The sequence below is a fragment of the Pogoniulus pusillus genome, chromosome 2 (assembly GCF_015220805.1).
Source record: "Pogoniulus pusillus isolate bPogPus1 chromosome 2, bPogPus1.pri, whole genome shotgun sequence".
Classification (NCBI taxonomy): Eukaryota; Metazoa; Chordata; class Aves; order Piciformes; family Lybiidae; genus Pogoniulus; species Pogoniulus pusillus.
In genome coordinates, this window is record NC_087265.1 from 708,313 (window position 1) to 732,733 (window position 24,421).

The window sequence follows — 24,421 nt, forward strand, 5'->3', positions numbered from 1 at the left end:
GCAGCTGCTGCTATCTTCTTCCTCTGTGAGACAAAGGGAAGAACTGAAGTACACTGCCTGTGGTTGTGCTGCCAAACAAGAGGCACAAGACAAGAACAGAAGCTAGAGCTGAAGGCACTTCCACTGCAGGGATTCTGTACCACTCTGCTTTCCTCACTACGGCATCTACCCAGCTGGGAGCTGGCAGCAGAGGAGCCTGAGGGCTGCCCTCAGTGCAGTGCTAAAGATGTCAGGAGGATGCAGCCAAGCTCGGTTCAGGGGTGGCCAAAAGCAGCACAAGGGGCACTGGGGGCAAGCTGGAGCAGAGGAGGTGCCACAGGAACAGGAGGGGAAACTCTGTCCATGTGAGGGTGTTGGACCCTGGAGCAGGCTGCCCAGAGAGGCTATGGAGTCTCCTTCTCTGGAGCCTTTCCAACCCCACCTGGATGTGTTCCTGTGTGCCCTGCCCTGGGTGATGCTGCTCTGGCAGGGAGCTTGGACTGGATGGTCTCTGAAGGTCCCTTCCAACCTCTGCCCTTCTGTAATTCTGTGACACTGGGAAAAACCTCAAAGGCTAGAGCAAGGTTTGATGACCTACTAGAAGACCTTTATGCATTAGCACCTAATTAGATCAATATGTTAATTTTATCCCTTCTCTGCTCTGGACTGAGCTAAATAATGCCCTCGGTGGAAAAAGCCTGCTGTAGACTACACAAAGTAGCCAGCGTCCCCCTAGATGTGGTAGAGGGCATCTCTTGTACTGCAAAGAGGGCAGCTAACTGCACCCAGCCACAGCTGAGCCTGAGTAGTCAAGTCCCAGACACCACCCGAGTTTTGATGCTCTTTTTCTTAACAGGAGTGATCTGCCTTGGGAATGCCTTAAGCTCTGCACACATCTCTGACAACGATGAATCCAGCCCTTTGTGTTCCTGCAGCAGGAGGCAGCTCTCATTTGTTTCAGTGTTTCAGATGGTCTTTAAAATGCTGTAGCACGATCTTGTGATTGTTAATTGGAATGCTAATCACCACACCACACACTCACTGCGACACTACTGCAAGCCATTAAGAGAGCACGGAACGGACAGGAAATGACCATTCTGAGTTAGCTCAGAACTATCAGCTCAGCACAAGCTGTGGGCATCCACCATCTGGAAAAGAAGCACTCTGAGGTGTGAATTACTGCCCTGTATTTCTGCAGACCCCTGAGAAGCTGCACTCTGTCAGACTGCCTCTGCTGCCCATCTCCCCGGTTAGTTACTTCACTGAATTCAGACCATCCAGCTGCTTTCTGCTGCTGCTGTATTTACATGGGGCTTGGAGGACACCTGGGCACAAGCACTCTGCTGTCTTATCCACAGACATGTAGGCAGACTAAAAGCATCACCTTTTGTTTTAGGCAGATGACAAACAGTGGCTAATGACAGCTTTCCTGTAACTTCTAAGTGATGTGGTGGTGCCACACTACAAAATGCTACCAGACAGGCAGGAATTTCAAGCACATCTGCAAAAGCACAGGCAATTCCCCACCGGTCTTACAGGGCAAGGTGCTAAAGAGCAATACCCGTGGACACATCTGCCTGCTCCTGGAGACCCCTGCCTGCCCCTGGAGACATTCAAAACCCGCCTGGATATGTTCCTGTGTGACCTGGTAGAGGTGATCCTGCTCTGCAAGGGGTTGGCCTGGATGAGCTTTAGAGATCCCCTCCAGCCCCTGACACGCTGTGACTCTGTGAACGCTGACCAGGCCAGCAGGAGAAGCAGGAAGCAACAGCAGGAAGAGAAACTGCTCCCACGAGTGGAACGCTGCAGCTACCCACACAAGTACTTACTCTCACTTTGGGTCTGAAGAAACATTTGTTTGCAGAAATGATGACCCTCACTGCTGCTTCCGACACCAGACTGAAGATGTGCAAGGGACCACATGCCAGGCTTTCTAGATAGAGCAAATGTGCTTGTTCCTGCCTCTGTTTTTCCTTCTGAGCACAGCTAGGACCAAAACCACAAGAACTGGGCATGTAAAAGCCTCAGTGCACAGGGAAAGCAGTTACTTAGGAAGACTATTTTGATTTCATCATCTTTATTATTCCCCTCAATGAAAATATGTCTAGCAGTCACCATTCCCTTCTGGGCCATTACAGTTCCTAAGTACAGGTGCTTGAGTAAATATTACCTCTGTTTCTGTGTGCTTTTCTGAGTTGCTATGTAATTTATGCTAGCTTTGATGGATTAAGCATACACCAGAATCTAGATGAAACTGGATATTAATGAACTAAAGAAGATACAGGAGAATAAAACACTTTGCTGACTCCAGTACATTCTCCTCTCAATGTATACTTTTAAAAGCCAGTCCTGTAAGACCCAGAACTAAAAGTATCAACATTCAACTGTCTGAAAGACACAGCTGTGAGAACCAGAGCAGTGTGGCAAGTGTCATCTGCATATACTCTATCCTAGTCCTAAAGGAACCATCCTAGGACAGTTCAGGCTGGAAGTGACCTCAGAGTTCATCCCCTCCACCCTCCCCACCATGCCCAGGACACCTCCCAGCTACACTCAGCTGATCAAGGCCTCAGCCAGCCTGGCCTGCAACACCCCCAGCAAGGAGGCAGCCACAGCCTCCCTGGGCAGCCTGGGCCACACTCTCACCACCCTCACACTCAACAGCTTCTTCTTCAGCTCCACTCTAACCCTGCTCTGCCTCAGCTCCAAACCATTCCCCCTTGGCCTGCCTCAGACCCCCTCAGCACAAGGGACTGGACTGGATGACCTCTGGAAGTCCCTTTTGATCCCTACTGTTCTGTGATTCTCTGAGTTTCCCCACTTGGACAGAAGGAATGCAGGGGCCAGAGACACCAAAGACAGCACAACAGGAACTGTGCAGCTGTCTTCTGAAGTTTAGTGAGAGAAAGAAACCTTCTGAAACTCTCAGGTACAGAGAGAAAACTGAGAAAGGTTTGACCACTGCAGGCAGGTTAGGACTAGAAGGTCCACACTGCTATTTACTGAGATCCTTTGAAGGATCCAAGGGGAACATCTAGAGGAAAACTTTATGAGAAGCAAGCAGCAGGACAGCAACACAGGGAATAATATCAAGAGGAGTGTGGAGCTTTGCTTCCTCTGACAGAAAACCACTGTCCCTAGGAAGCCAGCTGGCACTAGGGGTCATGTCTGGGCACTGGCACATGCTCCTTACGAACAAAGTGGAAGCTCTTGCTGAGATGAATGGGAATGCTCACGGCTCAGGACCATGGCTGCAATCCTCCATCCCAAACCACCTTCCCTGACTAGTTCATGATCCATTTAGAACTTGCTAATCACAACTGGAAGGGATAGAAAACTTTGGGGTTTTTTATGTGTAGATTTTTAATTTCACAGCCAAGCTCCACTCTGAAAATAAAGCAGTTGGGTCATGAACTCTGGCTTGGGAAAAAACCTGGAGGTACCTACCATGAGCTGAAAGCCTAAGAAACTCCCACATTCACGAAGCTTTGCCACGGTAGCACAGCTGAACCTCACCCCAGCACACCAACACTTGCTATACCTGGATGGAAGACCTGTAACAACAGCCTTTGGAACACGGGCAGTAGTCAGCAGAGCGCAACGCTGGGGGGAGAAGGCTCTAGCTAGAAGACAGGAGCCTTTTAAAGAGCTGCCAGCTGAGGAGGAGGACACAGGGATACAGATTGCCTCATTACAGAAGTAAACCAAAAGGTATTCTTTGATCTATCTACTGGGAAAGCCCCAAATTTGACTTGTGTGATTGGCCTCCTCCCTGACTCCTGTGGCATAGACCTTTGGGCATGTCCAGGCCCTCTTGGGCTGCACAAACCCAGCTTTTAGCCACACTCTGGCACATGGCACACAGGGCAGTGCTCAGCCTCTCTGCCTTTGCAACTCATTGGAGTGTCTGTTGTGAATGCAGGTTAGAGTGCAGAACTGACAGGTCAGCTGCTGACTGCTGAGCCTGGTGCCTGAGTTTCTGTGCTCCTCTGACATTCCCCCCAGGGTCAGGCATTCCTGCATCTTTTGAAACCATGCACAGCACAGTCTCTGACACCTCTTCTTACAAGTAAAACAACTATTTCATAATTAAGAAAAAGAGGGGGCTTTGTACTCTTCCACCTGGCAACTACAACTTCCCAGCTGGGAAAATTCTTTGTTCTTGAATTAGTTCAGATTAGAAAGAAAAAGTCTGGGGTCAGCCCAGCCCTGGAAACCTTCCATAAACCAGCGAGATACAAACTCATCCAGAACGGGCCAGAAGCTGAGTAGGAGGCTTTGTCAAATACTTAGATGCAACAAGTACACCTCAGGGAGAGAAGGAATACATAAGACCAGGTTGATAACACTGATGAGAGGAAAGATGTGTCCATGAACATTGCAAAGCAGCAAGGGTTTTACCTGACACCACAGAAAATGCCAAGCCCTCTCCCCTTAAAGCTAGCAAAAAGAAGTGCTGCTGACCAACCTTTGTGCCTGTGAGATCCATCCATGTCAGCAAACTCGATGTGGTTTTCATCAGCCCAGTAGAGCCTGTGGTTGACATAATCTATAGTAAGAGCCATGGGCCTGGCCATCTGAGTCTCTACGACAACTGCCTGGCTGGAGCCGTCCATGCCGACGCGGCCGATGTGAGGGTACTCGCAGCAGTCGATCCAGTACAAGTAGCTAGAAAACAGAGCACAGCAGCTGCCTTGGTGAGGGCTGCCAGAGCAATAGCAACAAATCATTCCTCACTTCAGCTCCAGGGCTAAGCAGCAGCTATTCTAGAACGTTTCTGGTCTGCAGGTGCACTTTTTGACTTCTCTAGACCTGTCTGTAAATCAGTGTCCCAAATGGGAAGAGGCAAACAGGATCACAGGTGTCAGGGGTTGGAAGGGACCCAAAGACTCCAATCCCCCTGCCAGAGCAGGACCACACAATCTAGCTCAGGGCACACAAGAACACATCCAGACAGGCCTTGAAAGGCTGCACAGAAGGAGACTCCACAGCCTCTCTGGGCAGCCTGTGCCAGGGCTCTGGGACCCTTCCAGTCAAGAAGTTCCCCCTTGTGTTGAGCTGGAACCTGCTGTGCTGCAGCTTCCATCCATTGCTCCTTGTCCTATCCCAGGGAGCAGTGAGCAGAGCCTGTCCCCTCCCTACTGACCCCCAGCCCTCAGATAGTTATAAACATTTATTAAACCACTCTCAGTCTTCTCTTGCCCAGACTGAACAGCCCCAGCCTCTTCAGCCTCTCCGTGGGCAGTGCTCCAGTCCCCTAATCGGGGTGTCACCAGGGCAGAGAAGAAGGGGAGGAGAACCTCCCTTGATCTGCTGGACACACTCTTCCTAATCCACCCCGGGAGCCCACTGGCCCTCTTGGCCACCAGGGCACATTGCTGTGCCATGGATGTTACCCACCAGCACTCCCAGAAGAGTCCTCGTGCTAGATGTGGGTTTGGCCAATTAATTATGGACTAGTAAAATGTGTATTGAAACTGCAGAATCCAACTGGGAATTTGAAGCAGTGTCCAGACTGGACCCGGTGGATCTCTCATCCTGTGCAAAGGGCAACACTGCTGGGGCTATGCCGAGCATTGTGCTGCACACAGCACATGCACTGCAAAACCTCTTGGTGCTGCTAACAGCAACACAACACAGGCTGCATCACTGCACTTCCAAACACTGGAACAGCTTCTTATACAAAGGGCTTGAACATGTGCAAGGCACCGAGAAAAACTGCAGGAAAGCTGAGCAGCAGTTGCCCTTTTCAGTGTGGTGCTGAGCCAACACACAGCACGGGCAGGGGCCTCTGAAAGGAGAAAGGCCTGTTATTTGGTCCATGAGTGCAGGTTGCTACTGCTGTCTGTCATTACTTACAACATCAGGACAGATTTTTCCTGCTTGGTAGCTTTGAAGAAAGAGACTTAGGGATGTTGATTGACTACAAGCTAACCACAAGCAGGCAGCTGTGTGCTGGCTGCAGCCAGAGGAGTGCAGGCAGCAGGGCAAGAGAGGGGATTCTGCCCCTTGGCTCTGCTCAGACCTGACCTCCACTCCTGCCTCCACTGCTGCTGTCCCCAGCAGAAGGAGCACACAGAGCTGTGGAGTGAGGACAGAGGAGGCCACAAAGATGATGCCAGGTCTGGAGCAGCTCTGCTGTGAGCACAGGCTGAGGGAGCTGGGGGGGTGCAGCCTGCAGAGGAGAAGGCTCCAGGGGCACCTCAGAGCTGCTGCCAGTGCCTGAAGGGATCCTGCAGGAAGGCTGCAGAGAGACTTTGTGCTGAGGGGTCTGGAGCCAGGCCAAGGGGGAATGGTTTGGAGCTGAGGCAGAGCAGGGTTAGAGTGGAGCTGAAGAAGAAGTTGTTGAGTGTGAGGGTGGTGAGAGTCTGGCCCAGGCTGCCCAGGGAGGCTGTGGCTGCCTCCTTGCTGGGGGTGTTGCAGGCCAGGCTGGCTGAGGCCTTGATCAGCTGAATGTAGCTGAGAGGTGTCCCTGGGCATGGTGTGGAGGCTGGAGGGGATGAGCTCTGAGGTCCCTTCCGACTGAGCTGTGCTGCAGGCTCCAGTGCCCACTGCAGTACTCTCACCTCTTGATGCCAATTTCCAGTACTTGGTGACATTATTTTTGTTCTCTGTTCACAGCTGAAGCCAATCTTACAGTTGTCATTTATTGTGAATCAGAGAGCTAGAGAAAGTCAGGGGCTGGAAGGGAGCTCTAGAGCTCAGTGAGAGGTCTGTGTGTGTCTCAGCCCTGCTACAGGACTGGGACTCTGTAGAAACTGTTGCTATTTAGAACATGCTTTAAAAGAATTGGAATATGGATAAGATTCCTGCTTGCCTGCTCCCAAGTGAAAACATTTATGGTGCAGTAAACAGAAGCAAGCATGGTTTGGGCCTGCATTCACCTTTCTGACACCAGTTTGGTATGGAATGATGGCAGGGCAAGCACTGGTCATGCATTTTTGACTACTGCCATCCAGTGCAGCTGGAAGTTAAGACAATAAGAAAACCTGAGCAGTGTTTCCTGTCTTCTGCTTTCAGAGAAGATAGCTCAAGAGAAAAGATAAGAGGTCAGTTACTGCAAAAGGGCTGCTCATACCCAGCTGGAGGATCTAAGGACAGGTCTCTAGGGAACTTCACTCTCTTGCTGACAAGGACGGTGGGGTACAAGCCATTGAGTTTAGACACCTCGATCAGCCTCTTCTCGGTGTCCGACCAGTAGAGGTTCTTCCCGACCCAGTCGACAGCCAGCGCGTTGGGCACAGCTGTGTTGTGGACTACCTAGGGGAGAAAACACGGCACAGATTATTCATCTCAGCACTGGGAAGAGGAACAACTGCTCAGGAGCTGCGAAGATTAGAATGCTGAGAGCTGGGCCATGGGACAAACAAGGTGAAAAATGGGTGTTGTTGCCTGTCGTTAAACACTGACCCCTCTGACGCGAGGCCAGCTCACCACTAGGGCAGGCTGGCACTTGCCTTGCAGTCAGGGCGAGTGGAGAGCATCACCATGGAGCAAACACCACGCTGCCAACCCCCCTGCACTAGGCACTCACTTGTAAGAGCTTCCTGTCTTTCAGTTTCCAGCTCCCCTTTTGCTTTTGGCTGCTTGGTTGGTTTGCTGTCTTCAGTTTGCTCTGGTTTAGTTTCTTGTTGGAAGTGTGTGTGTTGTAGGTGTGTGCAGGGGCAGGCTCTTTTGGGTTTGGTTTGTTTCAATTCCTTCTTTCCCCCTCTCCTACTGTCTGTTTTTCACAGAACCAAATGCAGATGAGGCTTCCCTCCCCGTAGCATGCCCTCAAACACATCTACTCGTTAGCTCCCTCTTTCTCCCACCACTCTCCACTGGCCCATATCTCGTTTTAGTACCCCAGCAGTGCCGGATGTCATCGTGGCAGGCAGACCACAGCAGCACTCAGCTCCGGCAGACAGAGAAAGGTGCCCCACTTGGAAAGTGAGTACTGTGCTCGTTTCCAGCACTCCTGGGGCAGAAGGAAGAACTTGCTATGAATTAAAACTCCCAAGGGAACAAACTAAGAGTGAGAAGCAATCTGGTGCCTACTGGCAGAGCTGTGTGATTCTCAAGGCTCTTGATGAGTTGAACAGTTGCGAGGCTTGACCAAACAGCCACGAGCCAAGTGGTAACAAATCCCATCATGACTGCATAACTCAGGCTTCCTTGGCTGGCAACACTTGGTGTGAAGTGCTGGGTGACAGTTGAATATTCCCCATCACTGGAGTCCAGGTGCTTCTAGGCTGAAGAATTCTACTCTTGGTAAGGTCTGTGATGACTTATTCTATTCCTGACTGGGGCCTGGATTGGGTCTGTGCACCCCAAACTTCAGAAGAAACCCAAACAGTCAGAGTGCAACACTTGCAAATGCTTGAGAGGTCTTCAGTCGTATTAGCAGGCGTATTGCTGCAGTGTACCTGCTAAGGTACTGGCATCTTCAGCACTGCAGGTATGTGCAGCAGAGTTTGAGCTCACAGATAATCATGGAATCATAGAACCACTCAGGGTTGGAAGGGACCACAAGAATCATCCAATTCTCACTCCCCTGCCATGGGGAGGGACACCTCACACTAGATCAGGCTGGCCTTAAACACCTCCAGGGATGAGGCTTCCAGCACCTCCCTGGGCAACCTCTTCCAGGCTCTCACCAATCTCATGCTGAAGAACTTCTTCCTCACATCCAGTCTGAATCTTCCCATTTCCAGCTTTGTTCCATTTCCTCCAGTCCTATCCCTACCTGACAGCCTAAAAAGTCCCTCCTCAATAAGCTTTTCATGTAAACTGAATGTGTGCTTTTTAACCTGATTTACCATTGGAAGATGCTGAAAAGGGATATTGGGAGATACTTTAAATCAATTTTATAGTCATGAATATGTAAAAGTACCCTTTCAGCTCATTATCTTATTTATCACCTTATAAAATCTTGATTAAATTAAATCCAGGCATGCACCAATCTTTTCAGCTGGCTAAAGTGCTTTATTTCCCCACACCTTAGCAACAGCAGCTTCTCTCTTTCACCCACGTGCAGCCGCAGCAGCAGCTGCTGCTCTGTGATGTGGGACATCTCCTGTGGAAACAGCCTGCACACAGAGTATTTGTGCATTGCAGACTTTAGCACCACTGTCTGGAAGCATCAGCCAAAGTAATTAGTCTCTCTTTCCTGATGCCTTTTCCTTTGGAGAGTCACTTGAAGCTTCTTGCAGTCGCTGGGATCACCAAGGTGACACTTACTGCAGACTGGCAGCCTACCAGAGCGTTTTCCAGCAGCAGCTTCCACTTGCCTCAACAAGCTGTGCCCAAAACACTCTCCTCACGTTTCAACGTGTTCACGTAACAAAGTCACTGCCTTTGGTTGCAGAAATATTCCCTCCCTGACCAAAGGCAGCAGAAAAATGAGATGCCATCAAGTTTCCCAGAAGAAGAAAGCTGGAGCTGGTAGTGCTGCCAAGATCTCCTGCCAGGGCAATGCTACCACTTACACTAACAGGATAGCTACTTACAACACACAACAAAGCAACAACTAGGAAGGAAATAGAAATAAATTGATGCTTGGAGGAGAAAGGCTGCCAGCCTTCAAACCTCCCAGTCAAGATAAGAAAAGAAATATTTAAGGAGCTTTGCTGGCAAAATCATTCTTTGTGACCTCAGTTACCAGAGCTGTGCAGCGGTGACCTGCCCAAAGCCAAGTCAAAGACATGAAGCTATTGTCTGGCACTGAGAGAATATCAGACAGGCCAAATACTGCCTACTTCTTTCACACAGTTTCAGCCTCCAGGGGCCAAATTCTTCAGTGAAGAATCCAAACATTCTTATGAACATTTAGTTGACTCATTTCCCTCGCAATCTAGCACCCTATTGGAGTCAGATCTCTGCTGCCAGCCCACTCCTTGAACTGAAGGGAGCACTGAAGCCAAAGGAGATGCCAGCCATGCACACATCCTCTTTTCTTTTTCAAGTATCTCTTCTACTTTCTGAAACCTTTTCTTGAAAGGAAAATTATTACTACCCAATTAGGGAAAAAAGGAGGAGCTTTTTGTACTCTCCCACCTGGCAATTACAACTTTTTGATGGGGAAATGCTTTCATCTTGGAACAGTTAAGAATAGAAAGGAAAAGTTTTGAGTTATCATAAAATATTATTAGAGGTTGGAAGGGACCTCCAGAGAGTATCTCCAGTTCTGAAATTGTTCCATAAAATAAGAAAATACAAATTCATCCCAAATGGACAAGAAGCTGATTGGATGCTTTGCAATATGTTTTGGTGCAGTAACTGTGAGTGAAGGACCCAAGGGATTTTCAGCTCTACAGTTCCCTGTATCCTGGTTTGGGCAGCAAGCAGGGACTCGCCACGACTTCTGAGGGCACACCAGACTTGAGCTGTACTCAGGGAAGCAGGATGCCATGAACTTCTGCTCACCCACCATTCTTTCTCAAGTTCTATGAGCAATGACTTCTGTGTAAAGGATGTAAACAAAGATCACTGATGCCAGCCAGGTTCAAACCTCATCCCTCAAAAAGACTGAAGTTGGTGGGCTCTGAGAGTGTGTCGAGTCATAGAATCATAGAAACAACCAGGCTGGAAGAGACCTCCTACCCAATCAACTAGATCATGGCACTAAGTGCCCCATCCAGGCTTTGCTTGAACACCTCCAGGGTATCGAACTCCAGAAATTCTTCATATGAAACCTTCGGAATCAAAGGAATTTGGTAAACAGGGAAAAAAACCATATTACTAAAGGACTTACAGAATCATGGAGCAGTTTGCTGCATGGACTTCTATTCTGACCTCACCTGGACTACTGCATCCAGCTCTGGTGCCCAAAACAAGAAGGACATGGACCTGCTGGAGTGGAGGAGGCCAGGAAGATGATCAGAGGGCTGGAGAACCTCCCTGATGGAGATGGGCTGGGAGAGTTGGGGTTGTTCAGACTGGAGAAGGCTCTAGGGAGACCTTAGAGCAGCCTTCCAGCACCTAAAGGGAGCTACAGTAGAGCTGTGGACTTCTGACTAGAGCTGGGAATGGCAGGATGAGAGGAAATGGATTGAAGCCTGAGGAGGACAGATTTAGACTGGAGATGAGGAAGAAATTCTTGACAGTGAGTGTGGTGAGACACTGGCACAGGTTGCCCAGGGAGGTGTTCAAGGGCAGCTTGGATGAGGCCTTCTGAAGCCAAATCTAGCAGAGACAGCCCTGCCCAGGGCAGGTTGAAACAGGTTGATGTTGCAGGCCCCTTCCACCCCAAGCTGTTGCAGGGCTGCAAGCATTACCTTGACATCGCTTCCATTCAAGCACATTCTGTTGATGCGGCTGCCGTTGGGTCTGCTGGAGTCGATCCAATAGATGAACTCTTCTCTGTAATCAAAGTCTATTGCAACCACATTGTTCAGACCCTAGAAACAGGGTGGGGGAAAAAGAGTCACTTTGTTCAACTGTTCATATTCAGGCTGCTGGAGAGCATTCAGAATGCAAGAAGGCATTGCCTGTAATGTTTACTCCTAATGCTTTATTCTACTGGCTGCATATTACTGAAGTACTTCAATCATTTCTTGATACATTACTGGTAAACAATCAGAACAAGATAGAAATTGTAACAGAAATAAATATGGTGGCAGAGAACTCTCTCGCTTCAGACATGCAGATGATGTATGAAACTAAATGGAGCTCCTGTGTTTGTCTTTCCCATTATTTAAACTCAACTTCAGCAGCAAATGCTGTGACTTTCTGCTCAGTTTCTCTGCTAACTGCCACCTTTGGCATTACTCTGGGCAGTGAGATGGACATCCATTTTGTGACAGAACACTAAGAAATTGCACAACATTTGTTTAATGAAAGCATTTCATTATTTACATAAATTAATCAGGAACTCTAAGCTGTGATGGTAAAAAATGCATTCCTTTCAACAACAGGTTCTAATGTTTGAGGGGGCTAGAAGATGTCCCTGATCACTGCAGGGGAGCTGGACTAGGTGACCTTTAAATGTCCCCTCTGACTCAAACCATCCTGTGATGCCATACTGTGGGAGCTGTGCACACACACACAGGGGCTGTGGGCAGGTTGGGTACTCAGCAGGCACCTGGAAGCCTCCTATGGCTCCAATCACTAAGCTAATCTGGGCTGCTCTTAGGAGTTGCAAGAGCAGCCCCACAGTAATGGCTCTTCACCCCAAATGGCAGGGAGAGAGGTGGCACATTGGGATGATGTCTGTCACTTTCTTCTCTGAGAACAGCAAAGCCTGGCCAATAACCCTCCTAGTGCTCTATGTAGCAGAATCATTCCTATACACAAAGATACTGCAATCCAAGCCGGAGCAGCAGCGGCCAACGGCATGGATGCAGTCTCCACTCCTTTGCCACCCACACGATTGGCTCACCAGTTCCCAGCACAGAGACACTGCTGGCAGGCAGGTCTGCAGCCTCCCATGACTGTAATTCATGGCTGGGCTGTGCTGGACTGGCCAAGTCCAAACCAAACAACATTTCACTGTACAGAAAGTGATGCAGGGCTTCTCTGCCAGCTGCTGCTCTGCCTTGAGATCGGCATGCAGAGGAAAGGAGGGCTCAGGCTGCACAAGACATCACTAAGGACAGCCTGAAAGTGGCGGAGGCCTGCTCTGCTTTTCAGCAGTCACACAGCCCACAGAGAGCTAAAGCTGGCTGCAGCTCTGGCAGCCATGGCTCTGCCTCTCACTGCTGCCATTCTAAAGGCATCCGCAGAGAACTTCCTGCTCCAAACTCCTGACAGAGGAGACAAGCAAACGACTACAAAAGACTCCCAAAGCACTCTTGATGAGGAATTTGTGAAAAATTAGCTTTGTATCTCCCCCACTGCAAAAGTTTAAGCACCCAGACCAATAATAAGAGTCCCAATACTTGTCAGAACATCAACTGCAGGTAAAACTATTTCTGTGCATCTGCAGTAGAGCTCCAGACAACATTTCTTTGGGTCTCTTTTAAGCCCTCCCAGCATAATTCTTTGTCCCTTTATGTGCAAGGTACTTTTGGAAGGAGTGGGGAAGGTTTGAAGAGTGGTTGGTTACCTTGGTCTCTCATCTGAAAGCCCTGGGCCTGTTTCTGTCACATACAGCACACAGTACCCTAGGCTGTGGTTTGCTCTACCTTGGTGTCCCAGTTTAAAAAGGGAGGTAAATATCACAAACACTGAGGAGGAAGAGTCTCTCTCCGTGGAAATGCTTGATGACTACAAGTGAGGGAAATGGAAGGCAGAAAAGGAGAGAGACACTTCAAACAGCTGGACTGAGCATGTCTGTCTGGGGCAAAACAGGAAAAATAAAGGAGGAAAAAGCTGGCACAGAACAGCTCAGAGACTGAATGAGCTCCTACTTCCAGCTCCTTTACTCTGAGTTTCTATGAGCAACCGTAAGGACGGCAAAGCACAGCTCAGATACACAGAGCAGGGTGGGTTTGCTCTGGTATTTGCCTCCACCTGACAGATGTCTAAGAAAGAGGCAATCCATGGGAAGAAGAGGAGCACAAAAGCATGTCCTTGAGAGGCAGCCAGCCTGCCTGTTCTGCTGGGAGAGCTGCTGCTCTCCTTTCCAAATGAGGGTGCTTTCTAACATGCTCTATTTGCAGGGTGGCAGGCCAGGAGGTTCTATGGCAGAGGTAATTATTACACCAATGAATTAATGTGGTATGGAAAACACAGATTCTCTTCAATGGCTGCAGCTGGGGGGGCTCCAGTGTGCCCAAGAGGAGACTGTTAAATTGGAGGCTGATGAAGCTCTGAGACAACCTGTCAGCACAACCACGAAGAGAATTTACTGCTGCTCCCCTCTTTGCACAGCCTTCTGTTAGCAGATACAGCAGCAACAGAAGAGAGAGGCAGTGAGATGCAAATGAGAGGGCAGCCAGGAGGATTCTGCAACAGACAGACTCCAACACAATGCTTGCTGTGCTTAAATTAAGTCAATGCTGGATGCAAGATGGTTGGTTCTGTAATCACTGCTGTGGAGACCTGAGCACCTCTCTTGTGACAGTGAGCTGCACAGCTTGCTGACACAAGCAGTCACACAAAGCCTCCTGATACTGGCTGCAAAGAAGTGACCTTCTACTCTTGCTGCAATTCATTCATCAGTACTCCAGGAAAGAGATGTCCTTATTAAGCTGCAGTTTGGAGCTCTAACCTGTGGTAACTACACTTAGGTGAAGCACAGAAGCAAAGCAGAAGCTGCTACAAATGACAGCTCTGCACTGATTTACCAGGGGACTTATTTTCTACTTGTGTAGCTTTTTCACTTCAGGTTTGGGGATTTATTTTTTCCTGTTTCCATAATTTAGAGTAATTAAACAGTCCAGTCAAAGACAGAAGCTCATGTCCTGCTGTGCTGTCAGTGTGGGAATTGCCTGTCTAAATCACAGAGGCAGATTTGGCTAATGACAGCAAGTAGCCCAAATAACGCATGGCCAAAGAGGGGGCCCAAAGCATCCTGTGAGGGAACAGGCTCCTAAGTAACACGGTTTGGTTTCAGCACATCAGAAGGGTTGTTGAAACAACTGCCTGAGCTTTCATCGTGAGGAGAGAGTCAATTTCAAGCTCCCTGAGAAGTCTGGAGGTGGTGCACACCAGGCCAACTGGGGGCCGATGCCCCCAGGGGAGAATCCAAGTGTTGAGTCAAACCTCGAGCACGATGCTGTGGTTTATACCTGTTTCAACAAAGTGTAGTTGGATCCATCAGTGCTAATTTTTCTTATTTCATGATGATCAGCCAGAATTAAGAAAGGTTCCTCATCTAAACCCCGGGAGAGAGAACATATTAGACTAGCTTTTACGTCAAGTTATGGAAAATCAGGAATACAATGCTGAATCACAGATGGCTTGGAAAATAAATGTTACATGCTCTGGTCCATGGCATGGATGAGAGAAATACTTAACACACTCAAATGTTCCAGAAAGATCAATGGTGCAGTATCAAAACGAACAAAGCAATCAATTAGCAAATCTTCCCACGGCATTTAAATTGGTTTTCTTTTTGGTTTGCCTTTGCACTACGGGAACCAAGCTGCATTTCACCCTAATTTAATGCCAGAGGTGGAAGCTGAAGTAGATTTCATAGCACTCGTTTGCATTGCAACAGTCACGCTCAGATCATTGCTGTTACTTGTAACAGCTGCAAACCAAGCGTGTTTTGACCACTGCTCATTGAGATTTTAGCACTCTGAGCAGCACAGACATAAACCCCACCCCATCCCACCACCTATCTGGACAAACTTTCAATCTCAAATTCTCAACTGAAGCCAGATTTAGCTTTTTTTTCTTTCTATCAGAAAATATTCCTTCTGACAGTCATTCCTGCCATCACTTGGACACATCTCTGGCAGAGACAGGCAAAACAGATCATCCTTTTAGTTTTATTAAGAAGAAAAAACCCAACAACCACCACCTGATAACAGCTGAAACTGTACTACAGGCTTGCAGCTGCTGCTCATTCCATGCCTTGCAATGTAAATGTGCTGCCCAGCCCACGCTGCTCTTGCACCGGACACACTGGACCTTCTAGCCTCTATTTCACATGCAACTGTTCACAGAGTCACAGAATGGGTTGGGTTGGAAGGAATTTTACAGATCAGCCAGTTCCAAACCCCTGCCATAGGCAGGGACACCTCCCACCAGCCCAGGTTGCTCAAGGCCTCATCCAGCCTGGCCTTGAACACCTCCAGGGAGGCTGTGGATGACAAGATCACCTTCTGCACTTCTGCCATCCACAGGCTCCCTGAGCGATCTGTGCCAGTGTCTCACCACCTTCACTGGCAAGAACTTCTTCCTCTTCTCCACCTGCCCTCCTCAAGCTTCAACCTGTTCCCTCTCATCCTATCAATCCCAGCCCTTGTCCAAAGTCACCTCACAGCTTTCTTGTGTCTCCCTTCAGGTTCAGGGACCTGTTTGGGTCCCTTCCAACCCCTGGCATCCTGTGATTCTTAAATGACCTGAGGGATCCTCCTCAGCATGGTGTTGGTGGTCCCTGAAGCAGGGCAGCAATGCTCTGCTCTGTTGTGGAGGGGTCAAGGCAATTTATGCAATAAACCAGCATGGGGAAAACCATTCACATTGCCACCTCCTCGCAGCACAACCACCCCTGCTGCAGCACAAAGAGCTTCTGCAGTTTGCTGCATTACAGCTCAAATAAGTGTGCTCCATGGGCTCCAGCTCCCCTCCTCATACCTGTGTGACCTGTGTCTTCTAAGCATGTGAGTGGCTTGCAAGGCACAAAATAGGAGGAAAGCAAAACCCAGCTGCTGTAGCTCTGCCCTCTCCTGGGTTTCCTCTGACTACTCAGGGAAGCATCTGAGACAGCAAGATGAAGCAGACACTCTTCCTGTCATTTAGAAAGAGACCAGGGGGTTGTTTCTTTCCTGTTGCCACTTGGCTCTTCCTCTCCCTGCTCAGGCCACTGCCACTCACTGAAGCACAGGCAGAGGGCTGAGGAAACACCCAGTGCTCTGATGTGCCTTCAGCTGCCCTCTCTGTTCTGTGTTATACTGAAGGGTGTCCTATGCTAGAGGACTAACAGGCTTGGCAATCCCTTTTATTTCTTCCTGTTCCTCCTTTTCATACCAGGAAGCTTGAGATGCATTCTAAAGTTCTAAAGCTGATGAAAGAGCCCAGGAGAAGGATCTTAAACACCCACCACAACCAGCCTGTTACCATGTGACTCACAAGTAGGATTTAGTGATTCATTTCAACTTCCCTAATAACTGTTCTAACCAAGTCACTAATTCAGTCTTCCACAGCCCACTGCAACTACTCACTACAAATTACTGGAGTAAAATAGCCAACAAAAATAGAACTTCTTATATTTAGGCATCACATTCCTACTGCTTACTGATGAAGCTGTGTCCTTCACCAAACTGTCTACTGCACACACCATAGGGCTAAGGTACTTCACAAAGTGGTTTGGATACAGCTCTGGACAAAAAAAAGTTAAAGAAGCAACAGAGGAAAAAAGAGAGAAGTGCTACCTGAAAGGGACTTGCAGCCATTTGGGTTATCAGGTTGTACCTCATAGCCATCCCCACACAGGCATTTGTAGGTGCCATAGGTATTGATGCATTGCTGGCTACAGGGAAAGCCAGAGGAGCATTCATCAACATCCACACAGGTTTTGCCATCATCCTTCAGCAGGAAGCCAGGCCAGCACTTGCACTGGGAAAGAAAAACAAAGGCATCAGTCACTGGTTCTGTTATCTTAGGTACTTCTCAATAATTTAGCATCATGACCTTGCTGCTGGAGCTCATTTCTTCCAGACACACCCCAGCGACACTGCTGTTTGTGCTGCTGAGGGGCTTTGCCAACCTGGATGTGTCTGTGATTCTGTGCAGTCTGTACTGCACCAGGGTTTCATAGAATCAAGCAGGCTGGAAGAGACCTCCAAGCTCATCCAGCCCAACCTAGCACCCAGCCCTGGCCAAGCAACCAGACCATGGCACTAAGTGCCCCAGCCAGGCTTGGCTTCAACACCTCCAGGATCAGTGACTCCTCCACCTCCCTGGGCAGCCCATTCCAACGCCAATCACTCTCTCTGCCAACAACTTCCTCCTAACATCCAGCCTGAATGTGCCCTGGCACAGCTTGAGGCTGTGTCCCCTAAGAGGTTTAACGTTCTTAGTGTGGTAGGAAAGTTGCTACGTAAGAAGGAAGTACAGCACACAGGATTACTACTTCAGCCACACAGTAGTTAAGAAACAGGGAAGAATTAGGAATGGACGTTTATGACACACATGTTGTAATTATTCACCTTGTATCCCACAGGAAGATCCTGACAGTCCTGAGAACAGCCACTGACTTTCTTACTGAGGCACTCGTTAATGTGGCAGCTCCTCTCGTCAGAGCCATCGCTGCAGTCCTCTCTGTCATTGCAGACCTCGTGCTGAGGAATGCACCTCCCGTTTTGGCACATGAAAAAGGAGCTGTTACATGACTGCTCTGGAAGACAAAACCCAGAACCCATCGTGGTGTGGCCTCTGAGTGTGTTGCAATGAGCTCTCTCTGCGCAGGCGAGATGGAAGACCTGTGTACAAGGTGACCATGCAGCTCTGGTTGGCAGCCTTGTGACACCTTGCAGTGCCTTTCAGAGGCTACTGTGCTGCTGTTCACCTGCTCAGCCCTTCCTACAGATTTCTCTCCATACAGCTGAGAATCCTCTCCACAAAATGCACTTCTGCAGCTATCTCCTGCCACAGCAACTGCTGTGGCAACTGAGGCTCTGAACGTTCAAGACTGCCAACACACTCTCTGTGCAAGGCACGAGGAATGTCCCCAGGGAAGCCCAGGAGATTTAAGGCAGGAAGTTTACCATCTGCCTCCCTGCAGCCCTAAAGCATTGCTGACCAAAGGAAAAGGTGACACAAAAAGCATTAAGCACGAACCTGAGCTGCTGCACTTGGCATTTACTGGGGCCTCATCGGAGCGGTCTGGGCAGTCAAAGTCACCATCACACTGCCACTGGGAATTTAGCAGGCACCTTCCATCGGCACAGGTGAACTCTCCAGGGCGACAGTGGCGGTACCCTAGAACACAGCAGGCCATGGCTCATGGCTTCAGAGCTCTGACAGCAACTCTGCACTCACGAGGCCAAGTAAGCAAAAGGATCTCTTGCTCTGAGAAGAGACACGAAGCATCGTTCCGACACAAATCCAGGCTGGGGCAGTGTGCTGGGAGCAGCTCTGAAGAAAGAGCATTGGGGGTGTTGGGTGCTGAGCAGCTGCCCAGGAGCCAGCAGTGCCCTCCTGCAGCCCAGCAGGCAGCTGTGTGCTGCCTGCAGCCAGAGCAGTGTGGGCAGCAGGGCAAGAGAGGAGATTGTGCCCTTTGGCTCTGCTCAGACCTGACCTCCAATCCTGCCTCCAGGGCTGCTGTCCCCAGCAGAAGGAGGACACAGAGCTGTAGAGTGAGGCCAGAGGAGGCCACAGAGGTGCTTCAAGGGCTGGAGCAGCTCTGCTGTGAGCACAGGGTAAGGGAGCTGGGGGGGTGCAGCCTAAGGGAGAGGAGACTCTAAAGCTGATTTCCAGTAACTGAAGGGATCCTGCAGGAAGGCTGCAGAGGGACTTGTGCTGAAGGCATCTCGAGACTGGCCAAGGGGGAACGGTTTGGAGCTGAGGCAGAACAGAGTTAGACTGGAGCTGGGGGAGAAGTTGTTGAGTGTGAGGGTGGAGAGAGTCTGGAACAGGCTGTGGATGTTCCTGCCTGGGGGTGTTCGAGGCTAGGTTGGATGAGGCCCTGAGCATTTGAGTCTAGCTGAGAGGCGTCCCTGCCTGTGGTGGGGAGGATGAGTAGATGACTATTTCTGAGTAAGGCCTAGATCCACTGTACAGACATTCACAGAGTAGAAGAAACCCTAAATTCATATGAATGGTGGAAATTAAACATTCACATATGGCTTTAGTTGACATAATTCAACTGCAGTGATAATTATTACAGAGATGCTTCGTCAGGAGGTGCAAAGAAATGTGTCTAGACACAAAGACAAAGGAATAGAGAAAAGCTGTACAGCATGAATGAGGAATCCCAGACTGCACATTTTAAATGTTCTTTGCAATCAACTCTAAGTCACAACTGCAGCAATAATTGGTCACTGTAGCTGCAGCTCCAAGTTTCTACCAAGCTCTACTCATTAATACAGCATTTAAAAGTTAACATTAAAGCAGTTTTAGAAAGCAAGGAGCCTTCTTTGTCACCAGTGACTCAAACTGACAGACCTTACAGGAGCCTGACAGCTAACAGTGAAAAAGTTTCTATTTACTCTATTGTTGTGATACTTGCCACATTCCAGGGACTCATCTGATCCATCTCCACAGTCATCATCGTGGTCACACACAAACTGTTTGGGAATGCAGACTTTGTTGTGGCACGTGAAAGCATTCTCGTCACAGGTGTTATTGGGAGCTAAGGAGAAAGCACAGGGCACAAAACCAGAGGGACTGAGAGCAGGAAGAAGTGCAGCTGTGTGCTGGCAGAAAGGTGAAACCAGGAGTCTGGGTGGAGCCAGTGGAGATGCTGTAGCTTTTGAGCCATACAAACAGCTCCACACAGCTCAGAGGAGAAGCTGCGAGGCACCACGAGATCAGCTACGGAAGCAAGGATAGCAAAAAGCAGTGCAAGACAGAAGGGCTTCAGGACTCGATGCTGTCTACAACTAACCTAAGGTCTGAATCTGAGCAAAGGAACATTTGGGAAGTGCAGATGTCCTTCCTATGTTAGTCTGGACAGCAGCTCTTTGAAAGCCATGCTCAATCTAGAATGTGTAAGTGACAGAACATGCACTGAGTGGAGAGAACACCTTCCAGTATTGCCATTCCATGCACTTAACAGAACAGCTGACACTGCCAATGGACACAGGTCTGAAAAGACTGGCAGGACCGTAGGGAACAGAGGGCAAGCTGTGAACAGTCAGCCAGAACACACTGGAGACAGAACTGTGCTGATGCAGTCTCCCTGCCACACAGCAGCACTTTCTTCAGGAAGAGTAACACAGCTGCACAGCCAACCAGCTCATTGCATCAGTGACCATGCTGCACCATGCCTGTGAGCTGGCACACACACACTGACCCTCAGCTGCTCTGCCTCAGGATGCTGCAACCAAACCTGGAGTTGTCAGGTGACTGAAATCCTGAGGGATCCTCACATGCACACTCTTGTGGGGTCCATCAAAGTCTACCCACAGTCTTGACAGTATAAAGAGGGCACCGCAGGCACGCAGGTGGCAAGCGTGGCAGCGCAGACACGCACAGCGCCTGGCGGCAGCGGCAGCAGCAGCAGCAGCAGCAGCCAGGAAGTGCAGCTGCTGCCGCACACACACTCACCACAGCCTGCTGTCGCCAGCTCGTCGCTCCCGTCGGGGCAGTCTCTTTCACCATCACAAAGCCAGTGCCGGGGCACACAGGCGTGGGAGCCTAAGCAACTGAAAGTGTCTGCTGCACAGGTCACTGAGCCTGGAAAAAACATCACCTGTCACTCTGGAACGTCTTCTAACTTGACTTTGGCTTTCTTTAAGGTCATGAGTAAAAGGGGGGGTGGTGGTGGTGTATTTTAAAACAAAGCCAAAAGATTTTGTTCTGCACAGTATGATGAAAGTGCTGGCTGAGACTGCTCTACAGGCAGCTCTGGACACTCTGCTCCTGCTCCTAGTCAGAGAATCCTGGAATGGCTTGGGGGGAAGGGTCCTCAGAGCTCATCTCCTCCAACCTCCACACCATGCCCAGGGACACCTCTCAGCTACACTCAGCTGATCAAGGACTCATCCAGCCTGGCCTGCAGCACCCCCAGCAAGGAGGCAGCCACAGCCTCCCTGGGCAGCCTGGGACACACTCTCACCACCCTCACACTCAACAAGTTCTGCCTCAGCTCCACTCTAACCCTGCTCTGCCTCAGCTCCAAACCATTCCCCCTTGGCCTGCCTCAAACCCCCTCAGCACAAGTCCCTCTGCAGCCTTCCTGCAGGATGCCTTCAGGCACTGGCAGCAGCTCTGAGGTGCCCCTGGAGCCTTCTCCCCTGCAGGCTGCACCCCCCCAGCTCCCTCAGCCTTGGCTCATCAAATACCTAACAGTGCTACACCTAACACTGAACTGTCAAACTCAAGAGCTGACACAGGGGCTTTACCTCAAGGATGAGAGCTGGAGAAGAGTTTGGTTCTCTTTTTGCTCATGCTGGTGCCCCACCCACACCCTCGCTGACAGACTAGAACCAAATCCTAAAGCCACCATACAAAGGTGTCTGTCTGGGGGAGGCTAGCCTCTAACAGCCCACCCTCACAGCACATGCTTTTGGAGATGCTCTGCTTTGCTCCTCTCCACCACTTGCTTGGCTCATGTGGTCCATCTCTTACCGGGGCCACTCTTTCAGCAAGGATCTGATACAATACAGAGCTGAAATAGTTCTACTCACCACAGACAGCATCGCTCTCATCTAAGCCATCTCCACAGTCATCCTCACCATCACAAGCCCATTGCTTTGAGATGCATTTGTTTGCAGAGCAGGCAAATTGGTTCCATGAACAAGACGAATCTGGGAACGAGAGCAGCCACTGCACTTGTGAGGCTCATAGCAGCACTTCTGGCACCTTCCTGCCCTCCTCACTTCATAGTCCTCACCTTGTTACTCAGGACGCTACCAGTTTGTCTGAGAGCTTGAGTGCACCAAGGCACTGGCTAAGATAATTACACAGACAAATGGTAAAACATTCAAACCACTTAGAGCCTAATGTTTAAACCAGGTTGGCAGTGAGAAAGGCCAAACCCTTTAAAACCATAAGTGTGCTTTGTGCATTTCACACAGTATTACTATATGGTATCTCTTATACTGTAATAGATCGTAATGGCAGCCCTTGTAACAGCTTTGAGCTGCTCTGTGTTGGTATAGTGCAGAGAGGGCAGTCGACATTTCCCAGAGCAGCCTTCCTTTTTGTACTGCAGTGCTTGAATCCACCTTTGCAAGACTGCATGGCCACTTTCCCCAGACTTCCTGCTTTGAGAATAGAAATTATTAGGGCTCAGCTGATGGCAAAAAATGCACTCTGATTTTCAAAGCAGAGTACAGGAATAAGAACCTCAAAATGGGTAGGAGTAATAAGTAGAGGGAGAAAAAAATGACTAAGTCCCTTTTCCTCTGCCCCGCAAGGCCTGACTGGTAGAATGGGCTGCCCGGGGAGGTGGTGGAGTCGCTGTCCCTGGAGCTGTTCAAGGCAAGATTGGACGTGGCCTTGAGCTCTGTGGTAAAGGGTTGGGCTTGATGACCTGTGAGGTCTCTTCCAACCCTGATGATACTGTGATTTTACAACACTCTCTGTTGAAGTCTGTGTGCGCAGCAAACTCTGCAAGAGTAAACTCAGTGAATGTGGTCACCTTTTCCTAGTGCACAGCAGTAACTACTTTTGAAGTTGTAAGATGTATCTATAAAATGCCAACTGCAAATCAAAGTGGAAAGCATAAGAACAGAAACTTGGCTGCAAGAAGCACAACTCTGAGTCACGTTTAGTGACCAAGCCAAGAAAACACAAACCCAAAGAATACACACACTTCAGGGCTTATGTAAATAGGCAATAAGAAAACTTGAGGCTGCTTTTTGCTCCCTTGCTACAGTTTCATCACCAAACAAATCCATGCAGCCAATAGAGGCCAGTTATCAATATGAGCAAAACCATCTGCATTGCTCCTCAGCTAGGTGGAGAATAAGACCCCTACATGATCTAAGGCAGGTCACGTTAAGAACCTTAACCTGGTTCTCACTTTAGGTTGCATTTTACTCACATCACTTCTGGTCTTACTTTAGATAATTATAGATGGTTTAGATCATAAAGGCAAATTTTGGTTACTCTCTCTGGGATCAAGACACTGATATGATCTGATGATATCTATGGAACAGTCCTAATGGGGTAGCATGAAGAATTGATCACAGAATTAACCGGGCTGGAAAAGACCTCTAGGATCACTGAGTCCAGCCTGTCACCTAAGCCCTCTAATTAACTAACCCGTGGCACTATGTGCCACAATGAAATGCTAAACATTAAGGCCACACAAAAGTCAGGTTGGACGAGGCCTTGTGCATCCTGGTTCGGTGGGAGGTCTCTCTGCCCCTGGTGGGGGCTTGGAACTGGGTGATCTTGAAGGTCTCTTCCAAGCCAATCCATTCTTCCTCTTGTTCAGCATCTTTAGAATGGAGTTTCGACAGAGCTTTCACCCTGTCACGCAGCAGGGTTTAAGAGCTTTGGAACATGAAGTATTAGAGAGCTGGATCTGAAAATATAGGATTGGTGACCCTTGTCTGTGGCTCTCCGTTCAGTCTCTGAGCTCTTAGTGCACAGTGCTGTCTGCTTGCAAAGCGCTTCAGTGATCAGAGAAAGACAAGCAAGAGGAAATGCTCACCACAGTGCAGCTCATCCGCTCCATCCTCACAGTCTTTCTGCCCATCACAAAGCCAGGTGGTCAGAACACATCTTCCACTAGGACAACCAAAATAATTTTCTTCACATGTGGGTTTGTTTTGAACTGTGATAAAATAAAGAATGTAATGTAAAATGGTCTCTACTACTGTGATTAGGAGCCTAACACATTGCTGCTAAGTTTCTCACCACTAACGGGCAACAAAGTGCTTACGTCTCAAAATGGGGAAAGAACAAATATATTCACTTAGTTATGTTCATACAGCTTCCAAAATAGTGCTTCTAGGTAGCCCTGGCAGCTGAAGTGCTTTGTTTATTCAGAAATGAATCCCAGCACAGCTAGAGAGGAAAGCTGTCCAGCTCACAGGCCAGCACTGCTCGCTGCGCCGCGGCAGCTGAACCCTGCTGTCCGCTTCGGCTGCCGTCCGCCACCAGCCCACTTAACAGGGCAGCGTTCCTGAGGTGTTCACCCAGAGGAGCTCCAGCCCTGATGTGTGCAGAGACTAACTGGAGCTACACCACTGAGGTTGAGATTTTGCCACAAACTCAGACCTTCCTCTTCCTT

The 24,421-nt window shown here is 49.2% G+C and overlaps 1 protein-coding gene across 7 annotated transcripts in view; it reads right to left on the reverse strand.

Moving 5' to 3' along the window:
• Positions 1-24,421, reverse strand: part of LRP1B (LDL receptor related protein 1B) — a 646,717-nt gene that overhangs the window by 83,773 nt on the left and 538,523 nt on the right. For all 7 annotated transcript variants that reach the window (XM_064154536.1, XM_064154527.1, XM_064154516.1 and 4 more), the window contains 11 exons: positions 23,840-23,962; positions 21,864-21,983; positions 20,782-20,910; positions 19,742-19,864; positions 18,352-18,492; positions 17,721-17,908; positions 16,944-17,127; positions 14,631-14,716; positions 11,235-11,357; positions 7,058-7,239; positions 4,448-4,647 (listed from right to left, as the gene is read on the reverse strand). In XM_064154536.1, the coding sequence (XP_064010606.1) occupies positions 4,448-4,647; positions 7,058-7,239; positions 11,235-11,357; positions 14,631-14,716; positions 16,944-17,127; positions 17,721-17,908; positions 18,352-18,492; positions 19,742-19,864; positions 20,782-20,910; positions 21,864-21,983; positions 23,840-23,962 (1,599 nt within the window). The remainder of the gene's footprint in view (positions 1-4,447; positions 4,648-7,057; positions 7,240-11,234; positions 11,358-14,630; positions 14,717-16,943; positions 17,128-17,720; positions 17,909-18,351; positions 18,493-19,741; positions 19,865-20,781; positions 20,911-21,863; positions 21,984-23,839; positions 23,963-24,421) is intronic.